The sequence below is a fragment of the Acanthisitta chloris genome, unplaced genomic scaffold, assembly GCF_000695815.1.
Source record: "Acanthisitta chloris isolate BGI_N310 unplaced genomic scaffold, ASM69581v1 scaffold5645, whole genome shotgun sequence".
Lineage (NCBI taxonomy): Eukaryota > Metazoa > Chordata > Aves > Passeriformes > Acanthisittidae > Acanthisitta > Acanthisitta chloris.
Window position 1 is genome coordinate 20,367 of NW_008675254.1, and position 14,168 is coordinate 34,534.

At 39.1% G+C, this 14,168-nt stretch overlaps 1 protein-coding gene across 1 annotated transcript in view; it reads left to right on the forward strand.

Annotated features, from left to right (window-relative positions):
* Positions 1-14,168, forward strand: part of SCIN (scinderin) — a gene marked incomplete at its 5' end in the record, with an annotated part of 42,130 nt that overhangs the window by 16,022 nt on the left and 11,940 nt on the right. The window contains 2 exons of the mRNA XM_009075663.1: positions 10,398-10,490; positions 12,760-12,892. Coding sequence (XP_009073911.1) covers positions 10,398-10,490; positions 12,760-12,892 — 226 coding nt within the window. The remainder of the gene's footprint in view (positions 1-10,397; positions 10,491-12,759; positions 12,893-14,168) is intronic.

A 14,168-nucleotide genomic window follows, 5' to 3' on the forward strand; every position in this document is an offset into this window, starting at 1 on the left:
TGTTTGCATTTCTCCTTGCTCCCACAAAATTGTCTCTTAACTTGCTGTAACATTTGCCTGGGCTGACTGCTCTGGAGCTAAGATTGTGTTTTTTTCTTCCCTCCACATCAGGAAGGATGGATTTTTTCCATCTCCAGCTTTCTTAGAAAAAGGTTGCTTTATTTCCTAGGGAAAAGAATTATGTACATTAAATATTCATTTTGTCATCCCGTATGCCACTGAAATCAGAATGAGATTTCCTAAGATTATCTCCTCTGGCAAATGTCAGGAATGATTCCCCTTCCTGCAAGCTAGAAATATGCTTCCATATCAGTGACTAAACTTGCTCGTGCAGCACCAGTAGAAGTGTGTCGATGTGCTTCAGGCAAGGGCTCACTTACCCACCATGAACACCAACATAAAGAGTCAAAAGTGATCTTATTCCTACTCCATAAGCACAGTTGTGACTCCCAACCAGAAAAATGAAATTTATGTGTCTACACCCCACCACAGAGGCAAGACACAGGCTGATTGAACTAATTATTCCCTTAAAATGGCAGCTCTTGGTACCATGTAGTTGCTGCAGGTTTTACTGCTGAGGCTTTTGGGTTTTGTTTTACTTTTGTAAAGGTTTTTGATGTCCATGGTTGAATCAATGAAACTTGATAAACCTGAAGGCTGAGGTCTAAAACCACAAGAAAATGAAGCATCGTGTTAATGCACATATTTGCAATTGCTCTTCTGCCTTTAAACAAAAACTGCCATGACTTTTGTTTAATCAGTGTTTGCAGTTGTCGTGTGCCTGGTTTTGTTAGAGTGTTACAACAGGTGGGTCCAAACCTCTCATAAAACACTCGTGTAAATATTCAGCTCGTGTAAATATTGAGCAGAAGGGGAACCTTTCTGATAACACAGCCTTTCACCTCCCTCCTTTTACTTTAAAGCCCCTAAGCAATGCTTAATCCTGAGAATTCCAGAATACCATTGTGTTCAGTGATGATTGTTTTTGCCTACGGTGTGAATAAATACATGAAGGTATGGGAATGGTTTGATCATATTACGGCCAGTCACACCTTAGTACCTTTGTAACTGGAAAGGGACTGGTAGCACTATGGAATGCTAACTCAGTTCTGTGGATAAAATCTTGAAAGCACAGACAATTAAAAGATCCCATTGCAAATGCAAGTTAGAGAGGCAGTTTCTCTAGATGCCCAAATAATGTATATGTTGAAAACACCACACTTCAGTAAAGCTTAAATGAGCTGGATAGAAGTCTGCCCATATGTCTGCCCAGAGCAGGATCACTCCCTCCCTTCTTGTTAAATTCAAGTCCTTAAAAATTATTTGTTACAAATGAAAGATCATTTCCAAGCGCAGAATGGAGCACAGTGAGGTAGCTGGGGAACTGTAAAGGCTTGCCATGACTTGTAACTAGCATAAGTGTGAGAGCGCAAGGACATGCTTCTCTGAAGGAGGTTGGTGGGTTCCTGAAGTCTCCAGTCCTGTCACATAGATCATTACATAAAGCATTACATAAAAGCAGCATGTGCCCCACCAGTGGAGGTACTGGTTTGGTGCCTGCTCCTTTCCAGGGGCCAGCAAGAGCAGGATCTGTCATCACAACTCTGCAAAAGTAAAATCTGCTCTTGCTGCTCGCATAGCATTAGCATTTCTTCTTGTTCCCTTGCTTTTGGTTGTATTATGAGGTCAAGTCATGCTAAGGGGAGGTGTGTTTGTTTTGTATACAGAGGAGCGGAGGAACAGTGAGAGTGATGCAGGAGGAGGAGGGGTAACTCCTTAGAATAATATTCTGTTCTAATCTTCTGTGGAATACAAACTCCAGGCATTTGTCAGGGATTAAACAATTGCTTAACTGTGTAGCTTGTACACAGTTTTATTCAAATGCTTTGTGTTCATAAGCTATGAATTGCATGTAATTGTAATAGTCCAACTTGACCTGTTCACTACCAAGAAAATGTCTAATATGAACAATACCTTAATAAAGTCCTATCTGTGGCTTTGGAAATATGTAAATCAAAGTAGTATCTTTTATTATCTAAATTGAGACAGTTGGAAAAAGTGGACATGATTCCAAGGAATTTTGTGAAATAAATACTAGAAATGAATTTCAGTTCTAGGGTAGAGGCAGTTATGTACAAAGAAAAGTAAATGCATTGAGTAATGCAATTAGTTACATAGAGAAGTTCATCTTCATGAGAATGTGACTGTAATGCAATTAGTTACACAGAGAAGTTCATCTTCATGAGAATGTGAAGTCTTGAGAAAGCTAATGGACAGAAAATAGCAGAACTACTAGCTGTAGTTTCTAACTTTAGTTGCATTGGCTGCTTAAATGAAAAGATAGCTTTCTTAGGCTACTTTAAAACTCTGGGTTGAATTTACCCCTCAGGCAAATGAAAAGATAGCTTTCTCAGGCTACTTTGAAACTCTGGGTTGAATTTACCCCTCAGGAAGACAAATACACTTCTTCACTGGAATGGTTTTGGTTACATGCAGGAGCCAGCAAGAATTTGGGTCTTGTCATTTTGAGCAGTAAGTTTGTCGGATGCAAATTCAAAATAGTCCAGGGGAAAAAATCCTACACATGCTGGTGTGCCTTTCAGAGCAGCACCTGTCCAATCTGAGGAGTGGCAGTTTATTAATCAATACACTGTTTAATTAAAATTTATGATGGGTTATGAATGTGGATACAAAGTACTAACTGCTTGCCCTGCAGGGTGCCAGTTTCAAGCTGTCAAAACCGGGAGTCCTGTTTTCTTTCTAATTACTGAGCCTATCTCCTTCATTAAGGACAGTCCTTTTTCTTGATGCAAATTTGCATTTAAAGGACTAAGCTATTCAACCTGTACTCTGAAAAAAGCATGTCCTGGATTGCAGTGCAGCTTCGCTGCTTTGCACCAGCTGAGCATTTGGCCTAGTGTTTTCCCCAGAGCCAGGTAGAAAATCAGGAGGGGTTTTGCCCGAGAGCAGCAGAGGCTGGTAAGGAGGACTCTTCAGCAACGTTGGGAATTAACCATAATGTTCTTCAAGCTGTAGTTTTCAATCTTGGCTGCCTGAAGCCAGTTACTTAAATGACAGGGAACTGAATAGGAGCTGCAGGTGGCAAATACATCTGAAAGCCAGGCTTCTAATTAAGTCTCTAAATAGGAATTTCTGTTCCTGAATAAGAAATTTGACTTCAGAAAATGTTCAGGCATATCGTACTACTTGGCATGAACTAAATCCTTTATGAACAGCTCTAATAATAGATGGTTTAAAACCTAATTTCTTACGCTAGGAAAGTTGCTTCTATACTAGGTATTTTAGTGAATTTCTAAAATCCTAATGAATTTCTGGAAATGCTTGTGATTAAATGATAACATGTCTTGTATGCATTCTTGTGGGTGAGAAAACCACTCATCTTTGTTATATTTTCTTCTTCAGCAGCTGTAGTGCTTGCAGGGTTACCACATTAGTCAATTATAATCTTATAATTACATGTTGGAATTTTAATGGACTTTGTAATAGCTCTTTTCCTTTCTGTGCTAGACTATCAAGAAATCTATTGATGAAAAACGACTATAATTTTCAGTTATTAAATGAGCATAATTAAGAGGACAAGGGCAAAGATTAGAATTGTTAGCAGTTATCTCCACGTGGAGTTGTTAGCACATCTTTCAGTGTACTTTCTCACAACATGAGAATATCATGGAGAAGACCTGAAAGGGCAGATTTTCTTGGCTGCATAAAGAAACTCAGAGATATGCTCTTTCTGAAATCCTTCATCTCCCCAAGACAAATGCACCTGGAAGGAATTTTTTTCCCTTCTTTTTCTGTAGGTATGCCTCATCCCAGCCCCTGTGCAGAGCAACTCTCCAAGGAATCTCTGCTTTGAGTTTTCATAAATAAAAGTTCTGCAATGCAGGAAGGGCTCAGGGAGGAAAACTCTGTAGGTTTGGGTTTTTTTCAGAGGAGTCTGCATATGGACAGATTGCTGTTCCATGTCCAGGCCATATAAGACTGGAGTAAAAGTCCTCTCACATCTGAGAAAGAGTGGAGAACAGCTGTACAGAAGAAAGTGTTCTGTGTGTTGTGAGATCAATTCAGTATTTTCATGAATGACCACTGAGTACGTAGCGCTGAAGAAATATGTAAATATAATTATTGTATTCACTGCAAAGCAGGTTTTTAGGGCCAGATCTTCTGCTTACATAACTGCCTATGACTTTGATAGTACCTGGCTTTACCTGTAGTAATAAGAGATAGGTAAATTAAGATGGATTATAATACTGCAGTAATTTGTGCTGCAACTTCTAATCCTTAAGAACTATAAACCATAGCCACTTTGTTGAACATTTCAGCTCCTTTACACAAAATTCAAGAAGGTGTAGGAATTTAATGACAGGAATCAGTTAGTGGAGGGCACCTAAACTAGCAGGAGGAAACTGTTTTCAAAGAGCTAAGCAGGATGTATCTCCTAGACAACCAAATGAAAGAAACATTCTTGCTCTCTCTCTTTTTCTATCGTAATAAATATTTCATTTATTTCAAGCTTGAGCAGGAGACATTAGAGAAAATTTGTCAAAATACTCTATGATTTGCTTTCTTAAACATTAGTGTCCAAACCTGTGCTGTCTTGGATGCACAAGTTGGGGTGTCATACCAGAGAAAAATCCCCTGTCATACCTGGTCTACCTGGGACTAGAAATGCTGAGCTTGTGAATACAGCCAGTGGTGCACTGGGAAAATATTCAGTGCTTTGAGTAGCTTTTTCCACCTTCCTGTCTCATGGACTAAGTGCTGAAACACCTTGCTGCAGCTCCCTCTGCTCACCCTGATGCTGCTATGTATCACAGCTGCCTGCTGCTCTTCCAGCTGTGCATTCCTTGGGAACACTGATTTTCCAGCCAGGTCACTGGCTGGCAATCACAGATTGCTGCCTCCAGCTCAAGCTTTATGGAGTGTTTGCCATACACCTCTTCTTACCCCAAGATTGGCATAGTTCAGCCAGCCACAGTCTTGGGTCCACCTGCATGGTGGCACTGCAAATGCCCTGCTGCATTAAGTGCTGGAGGCACTTAAGGAACAAAAACCTGAGAGTTTTGTGGATTTTAGCAGATAAATATTCTTTGTGTCTGAGGCTCCCTGTTGGTATTAGTTACTGATTTATAAGCATGCGCTCTCATGCAGCACATTAGATATTTCATCCACAAGACTTTCAAATGGTGATCTGTAAAGCTACAAAGACTTCAATGTGTGCCTAATTTAATGTCCCAATAAAGTAGAGAAAATGGACATCTCAAGCATATGTGCAAGTCTTTGGGAATTGGCAAGGATTTGGGTCTCATTTTTAATACTACTTCTGGTATCAGAGGAGGATGCAGGTGCTCCTGGTTGCTTTAGTGTAGGATCACTCTTCATCTTGGAGGCATTCTAAAAGCCAGATACTTGGGAGATAATGTAGGCTGGGGTTTTCCTCAGCTCATTTCATGCACACCCAGTCTCTGTAAATAGCAAGCTTAGATATTGCCTGCAGTCCCAGCAGGGCAGGAAGTAGCTTGTTTTACCTCAGAGCCAAACAATTGAAAAAATCAAATTTGTATCCTTAAGACTGATCTAGGTACCTTTCCTTGTGAACATGTTATTCATGGCCCCTTTCACAGAACAGAAAATTAAGGTCACAATATTGTTATCACAGGAGTAAAGGCTTTATATTCAAAATATCCCAGACAGATATGTAAAGTTGCAAGTATTGTACAAAAAGCTGCCAAAGCCTAATGCCCTATTTTTAGGAGGTTAAGCGTAGAGCTTTAAATAAAATTATGATTAACATTTGAAATTCCTGAGACAACAAAAACTGGCTAAAAACATAGGCCTTAATTTATGCATCAAAAATGCTGTGAGCAACTGATGTGTTTTGCTATTTTATAGCAGTCTGAATTCCTACAGATCAGGCTTAGACCTTAATGCTAGAAAGTCCTTTTGATAAATTACATGGTAAAGCCCCCAAACGTAACAGCATGCCAGAACTATTTGTTAACATAAAACATCCTTTTGTGTACTTCTCAGTGCATTATGGCTGTTTCCATCTTATTTGCAATTTCTATTCAGATAGGTGGGAGGTCTTCTGCTCAAGGTGAGCATGTAATGACAGTAGTTGTTGCTGGAATTGGTAGTGAGAGGCAATTTCAGGCAGAAACCCCGGGAGCAGTTCAGTAGAAGGGAAATTTTTTCCTGTTGGGAGTGTAATTTTTTGTATGACTATGAATGTTTGCTCAGATTGATGGAGAGTTTCTGGTTACAATAACCAGTAAAATAAAGCATATTTGGCTATTCATAACCTGACCAGTATCAGAAATTGTTTCTGTCTGGCCCAGAATATCCTCAGCAGTGGCTGTGCTCTGGCAGAGGAACCAGTAAGTCAAAATAGTTAGAAATTAACCTGCAGCCAGTTACTTTGGCAGCAAAGCCATAAAGCCACTTTTGCCTGATGATCCCAGGATCAGCCAGGTGGTTACTAGCCTGCATCATGTTCATCTCTCCCTCTCTCTGCTGGATTTTTTCCTTTTACTGGCTGCTGGAGTTGATATTTGAGGCAACATTTATTTCAGAGAGATATTCCTTGTAATATTCTTTTCTGCTTTGAATGTTAACAGAAATCTAAGCCTTTATCTGCCAATGAGTTCACACTGTGCCTGTTGTTCAGACCTTGTCCTGCATGGAGGGTTTATTCTCTGTCACAGCCTACATGTGTACCTTGAGTTTGCACAGCAGGATGTACTTGCTTATGTCAAAGCATGCAAGAAAGTGAATGATAAGCTACTAATCCTGTTTGTTTTCCAAAAGTATTAAGTAATAAAATGGCAGGCCCTCAAGAAACCTTTAAGCTGTGTAATTTTTTGCTTTTCTTTCTATTGCTCTTAGCATATAAAGAGGGGAGTTTGGGTGCTTCTGAGATCTGACATTCAGAATCACAGCCACAACAAATAGTTCAGTTTCAGATCCAGAAACCTAACCCAAACTGTGTATATTAAGAAGAAACTCAAACACAGTGCTAGTGTACACAGGTTCAACTGCACAAAACTGGTTTTCTCTCTTAACCTTTACCTGACGCGTTCTTCAAGTATTGTTTGCCTAGTTGGATTTTCAGCCTCGCTGAACTCTTCAAACTTCTTGCTCCAATTAAATCATTATCAAATATTTTATAATGCAGAGCTGCCTTCTCCAGTTATAAAGATAATATTTGCCAAATTTCTTCTTTTGATAAGTTTATTTTAAGTTATTTACCTTGTCACATTCCTTCAGATTAGAAACCTTGTGTCTGTGATTTCTTCTTTTTAAGGGCAACAGAGTATGGAATTTCACTTCAAGTAAAAGCTTTGGCTCTGTATTTTGCACTTCTCTGAGGGGATGCTGATATTTACAGAGAAGAGCTTGTGCACATGCGAATATGAAACAGGTTTTGTGGGCAGGATAAGCTACATTGCATTTACCACAAAAATTTAACTTGGGTGGTTATTGTAGAAGAACTGATGTTCTGTTGGTTTGCATGACTATTCTTGTGCTAACCTAAGAGCATCAACACAAAGGTTTAAGAGAACTTAAAACCCCAAACCCTTTAAAATTAGTGCAGATTGACTTCCTGTTATATCTCCCCAGACAAGATCTAAAGGTGTGGACTTATGAATACTTTTGCTAAAATGATGCTAACAGGGCAGTCTGATGCTCTCATTAAGAGGTACCTAAGCTGGCATTAGGCTGCAGCCATGTAAAGCAAGGTAACTGCAGTGAGCTGTGGGCATGTCTTACTCTGAAATAGTTGTGAAGCAGATTAGACCTTCGAGTAGTTAAGCAACCTTAGATATACCATGAGGTTAGAGTGTGTATGCTGGCAGTCACTGCAGAACAGAGGCACTGCACCTGTGTGCACCTTTGCTGAGGCCAGTGTTTCTTGTGTTCTTCTCCAGGATTCTGATAAACCTGCACACAGGAAGCAGTGGTGGGGACAGGATAAGCAGCACTGTGGTGGAGGAACAGCGAGGGGTGGTTTCACACTTTAGTCTGTCAATGACAGATAAGGTGAAGTGATATGAAGACTCTCTATGGTATGGAAATCAGCAACTGCAAGGAAGGATGCCAAGCCCAAAGAATGAAGACTCTGGGGCATGGGTGTGCTTTCAGGGCCCCTAATTACTCTTTAGATTATTTTTACTGTAGTAGTGAATAATAATAATGATTTGAAAAGTGGTTTCAAGACCTGTGTTCTCAAACCTCAGAGCACCTAAGACAGTCACCCTAGTGCTGCCAGCCTGACTGTCTGTATAGGGGGAATTGTATGAGCTATATCCTGTGTATATATCTACCACAGGATTTGTGTGAAACTAAGAGCATATGTATATAAGAATCAGAACCCCAAATGTCCTTTAAATGTTTATTTGGTTTAAGTAATTTATTTATGTTAACCCAATTCCAGTATAGGAGTTAGCTGTTGGTAAATACTGTTGTAATCTTGTTGATAAAATTATTGTCATCCAGGCATATGGACTCAGCTGTAGCATAGGAGTTTGCCTTAGAAGGAGGAAAGACAACTTCTTTGAAAGCATTTATTTAGGACAGAACTTAACATTTTTTCAGCGTAAATTGCTTACTGTTTCAGCACAGAATTTTTCCTTCCATGATGTGTCTCATCCTCCAGTCTGTAAGAGAAATGGGCTGAAATGAATGCATGTGAGAAACTGTATAAGTTGTTCCTAGCAATGCAGATGTGTATTATTTCATGTATTTCATACAGCATCACTTCATATATTGTGTTATACATAGTGCACACTGCATGTCTTCACAACTGATGTCTTTACAGGCCTTGTTCTTGGAGCTCTATGACTTATGTGCAGGCTGGTAGGAAGGAAAACCTTGTGCTAATAAGCCATATACACCCACTGTTTTAGCCATTCAGCAGCACGATGGCACTCTGCTGTGAGCATGTAGCCCACTTGGCCTACATGTTAGCAAGTCTGCAGCCACGTAGCATAAATTCAGGAAATGCTGACTGATTGCTACTATTTCTTAAACACTCAGGGCATGGCTTTCTTGTCTTCAAGGAGTTGCAACTAAAATATTTTAGCTGAAATGGCATCAATCGCACTTAAGGCTTTTTTTACTATTTTACTGGCTTTACTGGCTTTATCAGGAAACACCAGAGATGGCAGATTTCTATTAAATATTTACACTATATTGTTTTTCTTTTCAAATTCTTTGCAGCTGTATGCTTTGTAGGGCTTCCCTGTTATCAAATATTTACAGTGCTTTGCATGTGACTCCATGTTATATGCAAATGCACAGCGTGTTATACAGATAGAGCTCAAGTTAATAAGAAGGCACTGTCCTTGTACTTAATATTTAGTCACTCAAGACATATCAATTGCCACTATCTTCACTTTGGGAATAATTTCATAGAAATCCATAATATTCCGTATGTAGAATTTGAATCTGGTCATATATGAATCATTAAGGAAGTATCATTAGGAAGGGTAACTAGGATCTAATAATGCCTACCTGACCTAACATATTCATGATGAACCTCTGTAAATTTCTTGTAGTGATAGTTGCTATAACATTACCCATGGTGTACAACTACCATGATGAAAAGCAACCACAGTGCTAGAATTGATAATCTGGTGGTAGAGCAAGAAAATGTATTTCTCACCCTATAATTTTTTTACAAGCTAATTTTTCTCCCTTAAAATGAGAATATGTCATTTTTAAGGTTATCGAACTCATAATTTGATATTTTATATCATAGAATCATCACAGATTCATAGAATTTAGGGGTTGGAATGGACCTTACAGATCATCTAGTCCCAACCCCTGCCATGGGCACAGACACCTCCTCAGTAGATCAGGTTGCTCAAGGCTTCATCAATTGAAATACTTCAAAATATAATTCCAACTAATATCTTTCACACTGGCTGCTTTAATTTTAGTATTGTTAAATGTTTTAAGAGTAATATCATTCCAAAAATTGTTAATATGTGCTTGCCAACAGTTTAGAAGTTACTGGGAAGATAAAGGGAAGACAGACATGTAAACACACACATAGAATAGGATCACATAAACCTTTCTATGTGTATGTATCCTCTGAAGCTTTTCTCTATATGTCACTTCCAATCCTAGTGTATAGATGATGTGCAAGTTGGCCTATGGGAAATACATCATGTGGATCTAAAGCTGCTGGAGATCTGCCACAGTTTTTTAAAATTATCCATATGTTTGTGAACAAGTCACCCATGAGTTTGGTTTTAGGTTGGATTACATATAAAGATGGTCCCAATTAATCAATTACTGTAAGAAAACATTACTGTCTGCGTATTCATACTACAGCACTTACTCTCTTTCTCTGCATTGAATTTGTTATTGTACAGGTTTTAGGGAGCAAGCCAGAGCTGCCCGAGTGTGGTGATGATGATGATGAGCTGGCTGATATTACAAACAGGAGAAGTGCTAAACTATATATGGTAAGTGATTGATTGATTGATTTATAGTTAGGTACACTCAACAGTTCTCACACATTCATTCACCCTTCATATATGGAGTTCTGGCTTCATTTACAGACATTCACTGGTCTTAAATCATCCGGTCTTCTTAATTTTAACAGTGAGAGGTTTAGTGTCATACATGATTTAGTTATTCTTGGCAGAGTTAGAAAGATAGACAGTTATGTTATATTTTTTATATAAATTCAACAGAATTGGAATGCCAAATTCCTTTCTTTTGCAATGCCCTTTTCCTCCTTTCTCACTTGCGATGGTTTAACACTGACTGGACCAGTCTCACTGCCAGGAAAAGTACCGATGAACAAAATGGATTAAATACCTGCTCCTTTAAATCAGTGAGAATTTTATGATTACATTCAGTTAAGTTATGATTTTTCCTCATGTTGTGCTAGGCACACACTGTTTCCTAGAAGAGGCATGGAATTTATTCTTTGACCTGTCAGCATGGTATCTGACCTATATGCAAGGCAATGCAACTATTTCTGAAAAAAAATCATCTCCAGGCCTCTATTTTTGCTCCCCTTTCTTTCATATTCTCCCACTTAAGATATGAAGTGAGAAAGAATTTGGAAAAGGGGATTGTTTTTAATGAAATCTAGAGCATACTTTATCCACCCACCCCTTCCCCCCAGTTAAAAAAGGATTATTTTCTCCTGAAGACTGCAAGAAGAGTATGTTTTTTACAAACTCTCACTAGCATTGTGAACTGGACCTTTCTCTTCAGCACTTTGTTCTCTGTCTCATGCCCTGTGTGTCAGCAAAGAATCTTTCACTGCCATACAATCTGATTTCATTTCTTCCCCATCGTCACGTAACAAGGAGCATTTGGCCAACAAGTGGCAACACTCTTGACAGCACATAGTGCCACTGGATCCTCAGGTGTGTGACCTTTTAGGTGCCATCCACAAGAGTTTCAAAGCTGCTGTGAAGTGAGAGAGAGGACGAGTCACTCCCTCCACAGCTCCTGCATCCCACAGACCACAGCAGGATGGATCCACCTCTCTCCCTGCTTCTTACATGATTTTTCCACTACCCATAGGTGTGGCTGGGGTTTACAAGAAACTTGTGTGAGGTGATCGTTGTGACAAGGACATTTTTAGTCCTAGTTGTCTATGTGTTGTGTTTTACTTCCCATTAATCATTCCTTTCATGACAAAAAAACCCTGGTGGATGGAATAAAAAAGAAGAAGGCCTGCATGTATGATCAAGACTATTGTAGCAAGACAGAACTAGAGAAGAGAGAGTGCTTGCAGTGCATTTCAGAATACTAAGGACTCTCTGAAATTTCTGTGGATATCTAATAAATTAATCTAAGTAGACAGGGCCTGCTAACAGAGCTCTATTAGCTGGATTTAAATGCGCTGCAATATAAGAGTAAGTGTCTAATGCAGGAGACAGGTCTATGATGAGCCCTCAAGAGTAGGTACAATATTTGATTTTTATTTGTTGTTTACAGTGGTAATTCCCTTCTTGTGCTTCCATAATATACAATGGAAGATATAATGGTGTATTAAAAATTAATATTTAATTATGAAAGGAAATAAAGATTGCTAGAAATGTTATTTACAATAGTAATAATTTATTTTCACTAGTAGTAACTGGTCTCTTCAGTTATACAGGAGTGAACTGTAAAAGGTTTCAAAGGTCTACATGAACTTACAGTGGTGGTAGAGGTTACAAAGCAGATTCAGCAACAGGTCTTATATTACCGTTTCCAATTAAAGACCTGTAGGTTATAAATGTAGCTATTTCACTTGTTAGGGTCAGTGTAGGACCTATTTTATTATAATTTCAAATTCTGTTTTTCAGCATGTACATGTACCTTTGGCTTCAGTGCAGGTTGCTTGGTAACAGGGACTCCACCAGTTCAGCTGAGCATATAGGGGGGACTGAAGAAAACACAGATTTTTAACTTTGAGCAGTTGAAATGAAGTGGGAGAGAAACAGATTTATTTTAAAAAGTTGTGAGACAGGGATCCAACAAACTCCCTAAAATTAACACTACGTCTCCCTCCTAAAATTAACACTACGTCTCCCTCTATTGGACATAAAATGAAATGAAACAAAAAAATAATAATCATTAGCCTGTCTTACTTTCCAGCAGTACACAAATTTCCTATAGCTATATATATAAGAATGGCAACTGATTTATGTAGTAATTTTAGGAGCAGAAATTAATTTGGTTCTAAAAGCCAGAGTTGATGTGTATTTGAAACCATTGCTTTCTTAGGTGTCAGATGCAAGTGGGTCCATGAAGGTGTCTGTGGTAGCAGAGGAAAACCCCTTCTCCATGGCTATGCTTTTGTCTGAGGAGTGCTTCATTCTGGACAATGGTGCTGCCAAGAAGATCTTTGTGTGGAAAGGTAAGAGATCACTTCTGTTGCAGCTTCAGAAGCTATGCAGAGATCCCTAAGGAACTGACACAACACCCTTGGGATAGTAGCAGGAATTTAATACTGGCTGGATACAGTACCCTGCACACAGTTCTTCCCTGATGCAGTCTGTGGACAAGGATTGCTCACTGGCGTAAGGGCCTCAAGACCGAGTCTTGTCTAAGGATTCTGGCTATTGTTGAGGTACCTGTAAGCTTGTGTGCTGAAGTGTTTATCTAAGCAGCAATTACAAAGCAAAAATGAATAATTCTATTAGTCCTGTATATTGTCATCAAATCCTTGTCTTCTGGGATAAAATCTGGGCACTGAACATTCCATAATGGGTAGGTGTCTCCATACATTGCTCCAGATGTGTGAAATTGAAAGGTGTGTGTCTTTGGTGCTTCTTTATTTTCTTGTGAATATTTTTCTGTGGTATCATCAGTACTCAGAGGAGTGTCTGCAGTTGCTTCCTCTGAACATTTCCCTGGAGAAGAATACTCTCCTACTGGGGAATTAGGTCTGGATACCATGTAGCTTAATTGTTGTGGTACTGCCATTGCACCCAGTGCTGAGTATCTCCCTTTTTTTCTCTAAGGTAATGTATTAATTATTCTGTTGCATTTGCATTTTGCTGTACCATGTGAAATAGCAAATAATTAATTGATGCACTTGTCAAGCCTCTCAAGTCAGTCCAGGGAGCATTGTAAGTGTTTCACTTAAAAACTTTATTTGCAGTTAGGGAAACATCCTTTAAAAGAAAACAGTTTTGGAGCATTGTGCTTAGATGGCCTAAGGTCTACCTGACCCCCTGATTCTTGATTTTCATTGTACATGACAGCTCCTAGAAGAGCAAAGCCAAGAGGATCAGGAATAAAATAAACAAAATATGATTTAGGGTCTTTGACTGTGGCCCTATGTGCTCCTGTGTGTATCCTAACTTTGCTACTGCTGGTAACAATATTGTGGGGAAAACCCCCTTAGATTGTGAATCTCACCCTTGCATGGGAGGCTGCATTTAGCATCTCTGCTGGAAATCTTCAGACCACTAGGATGAGAAGTGTGAATTACTTCAGTAATAGTCTCATTCAAAGTGGAATACAATGATAGCTTATTAGAGCATCTGAGCAGACTAAGAGACCTTGGGAATATAGTCACTGACAGCCAGCTGGGACACAGACCCGATACACAGTATTATTCCAAGAGAGACTTTCAGAGATGTCTAACACTGAGCAAGGCTGAACAAGGAGCAATGGATGGGAAAGAG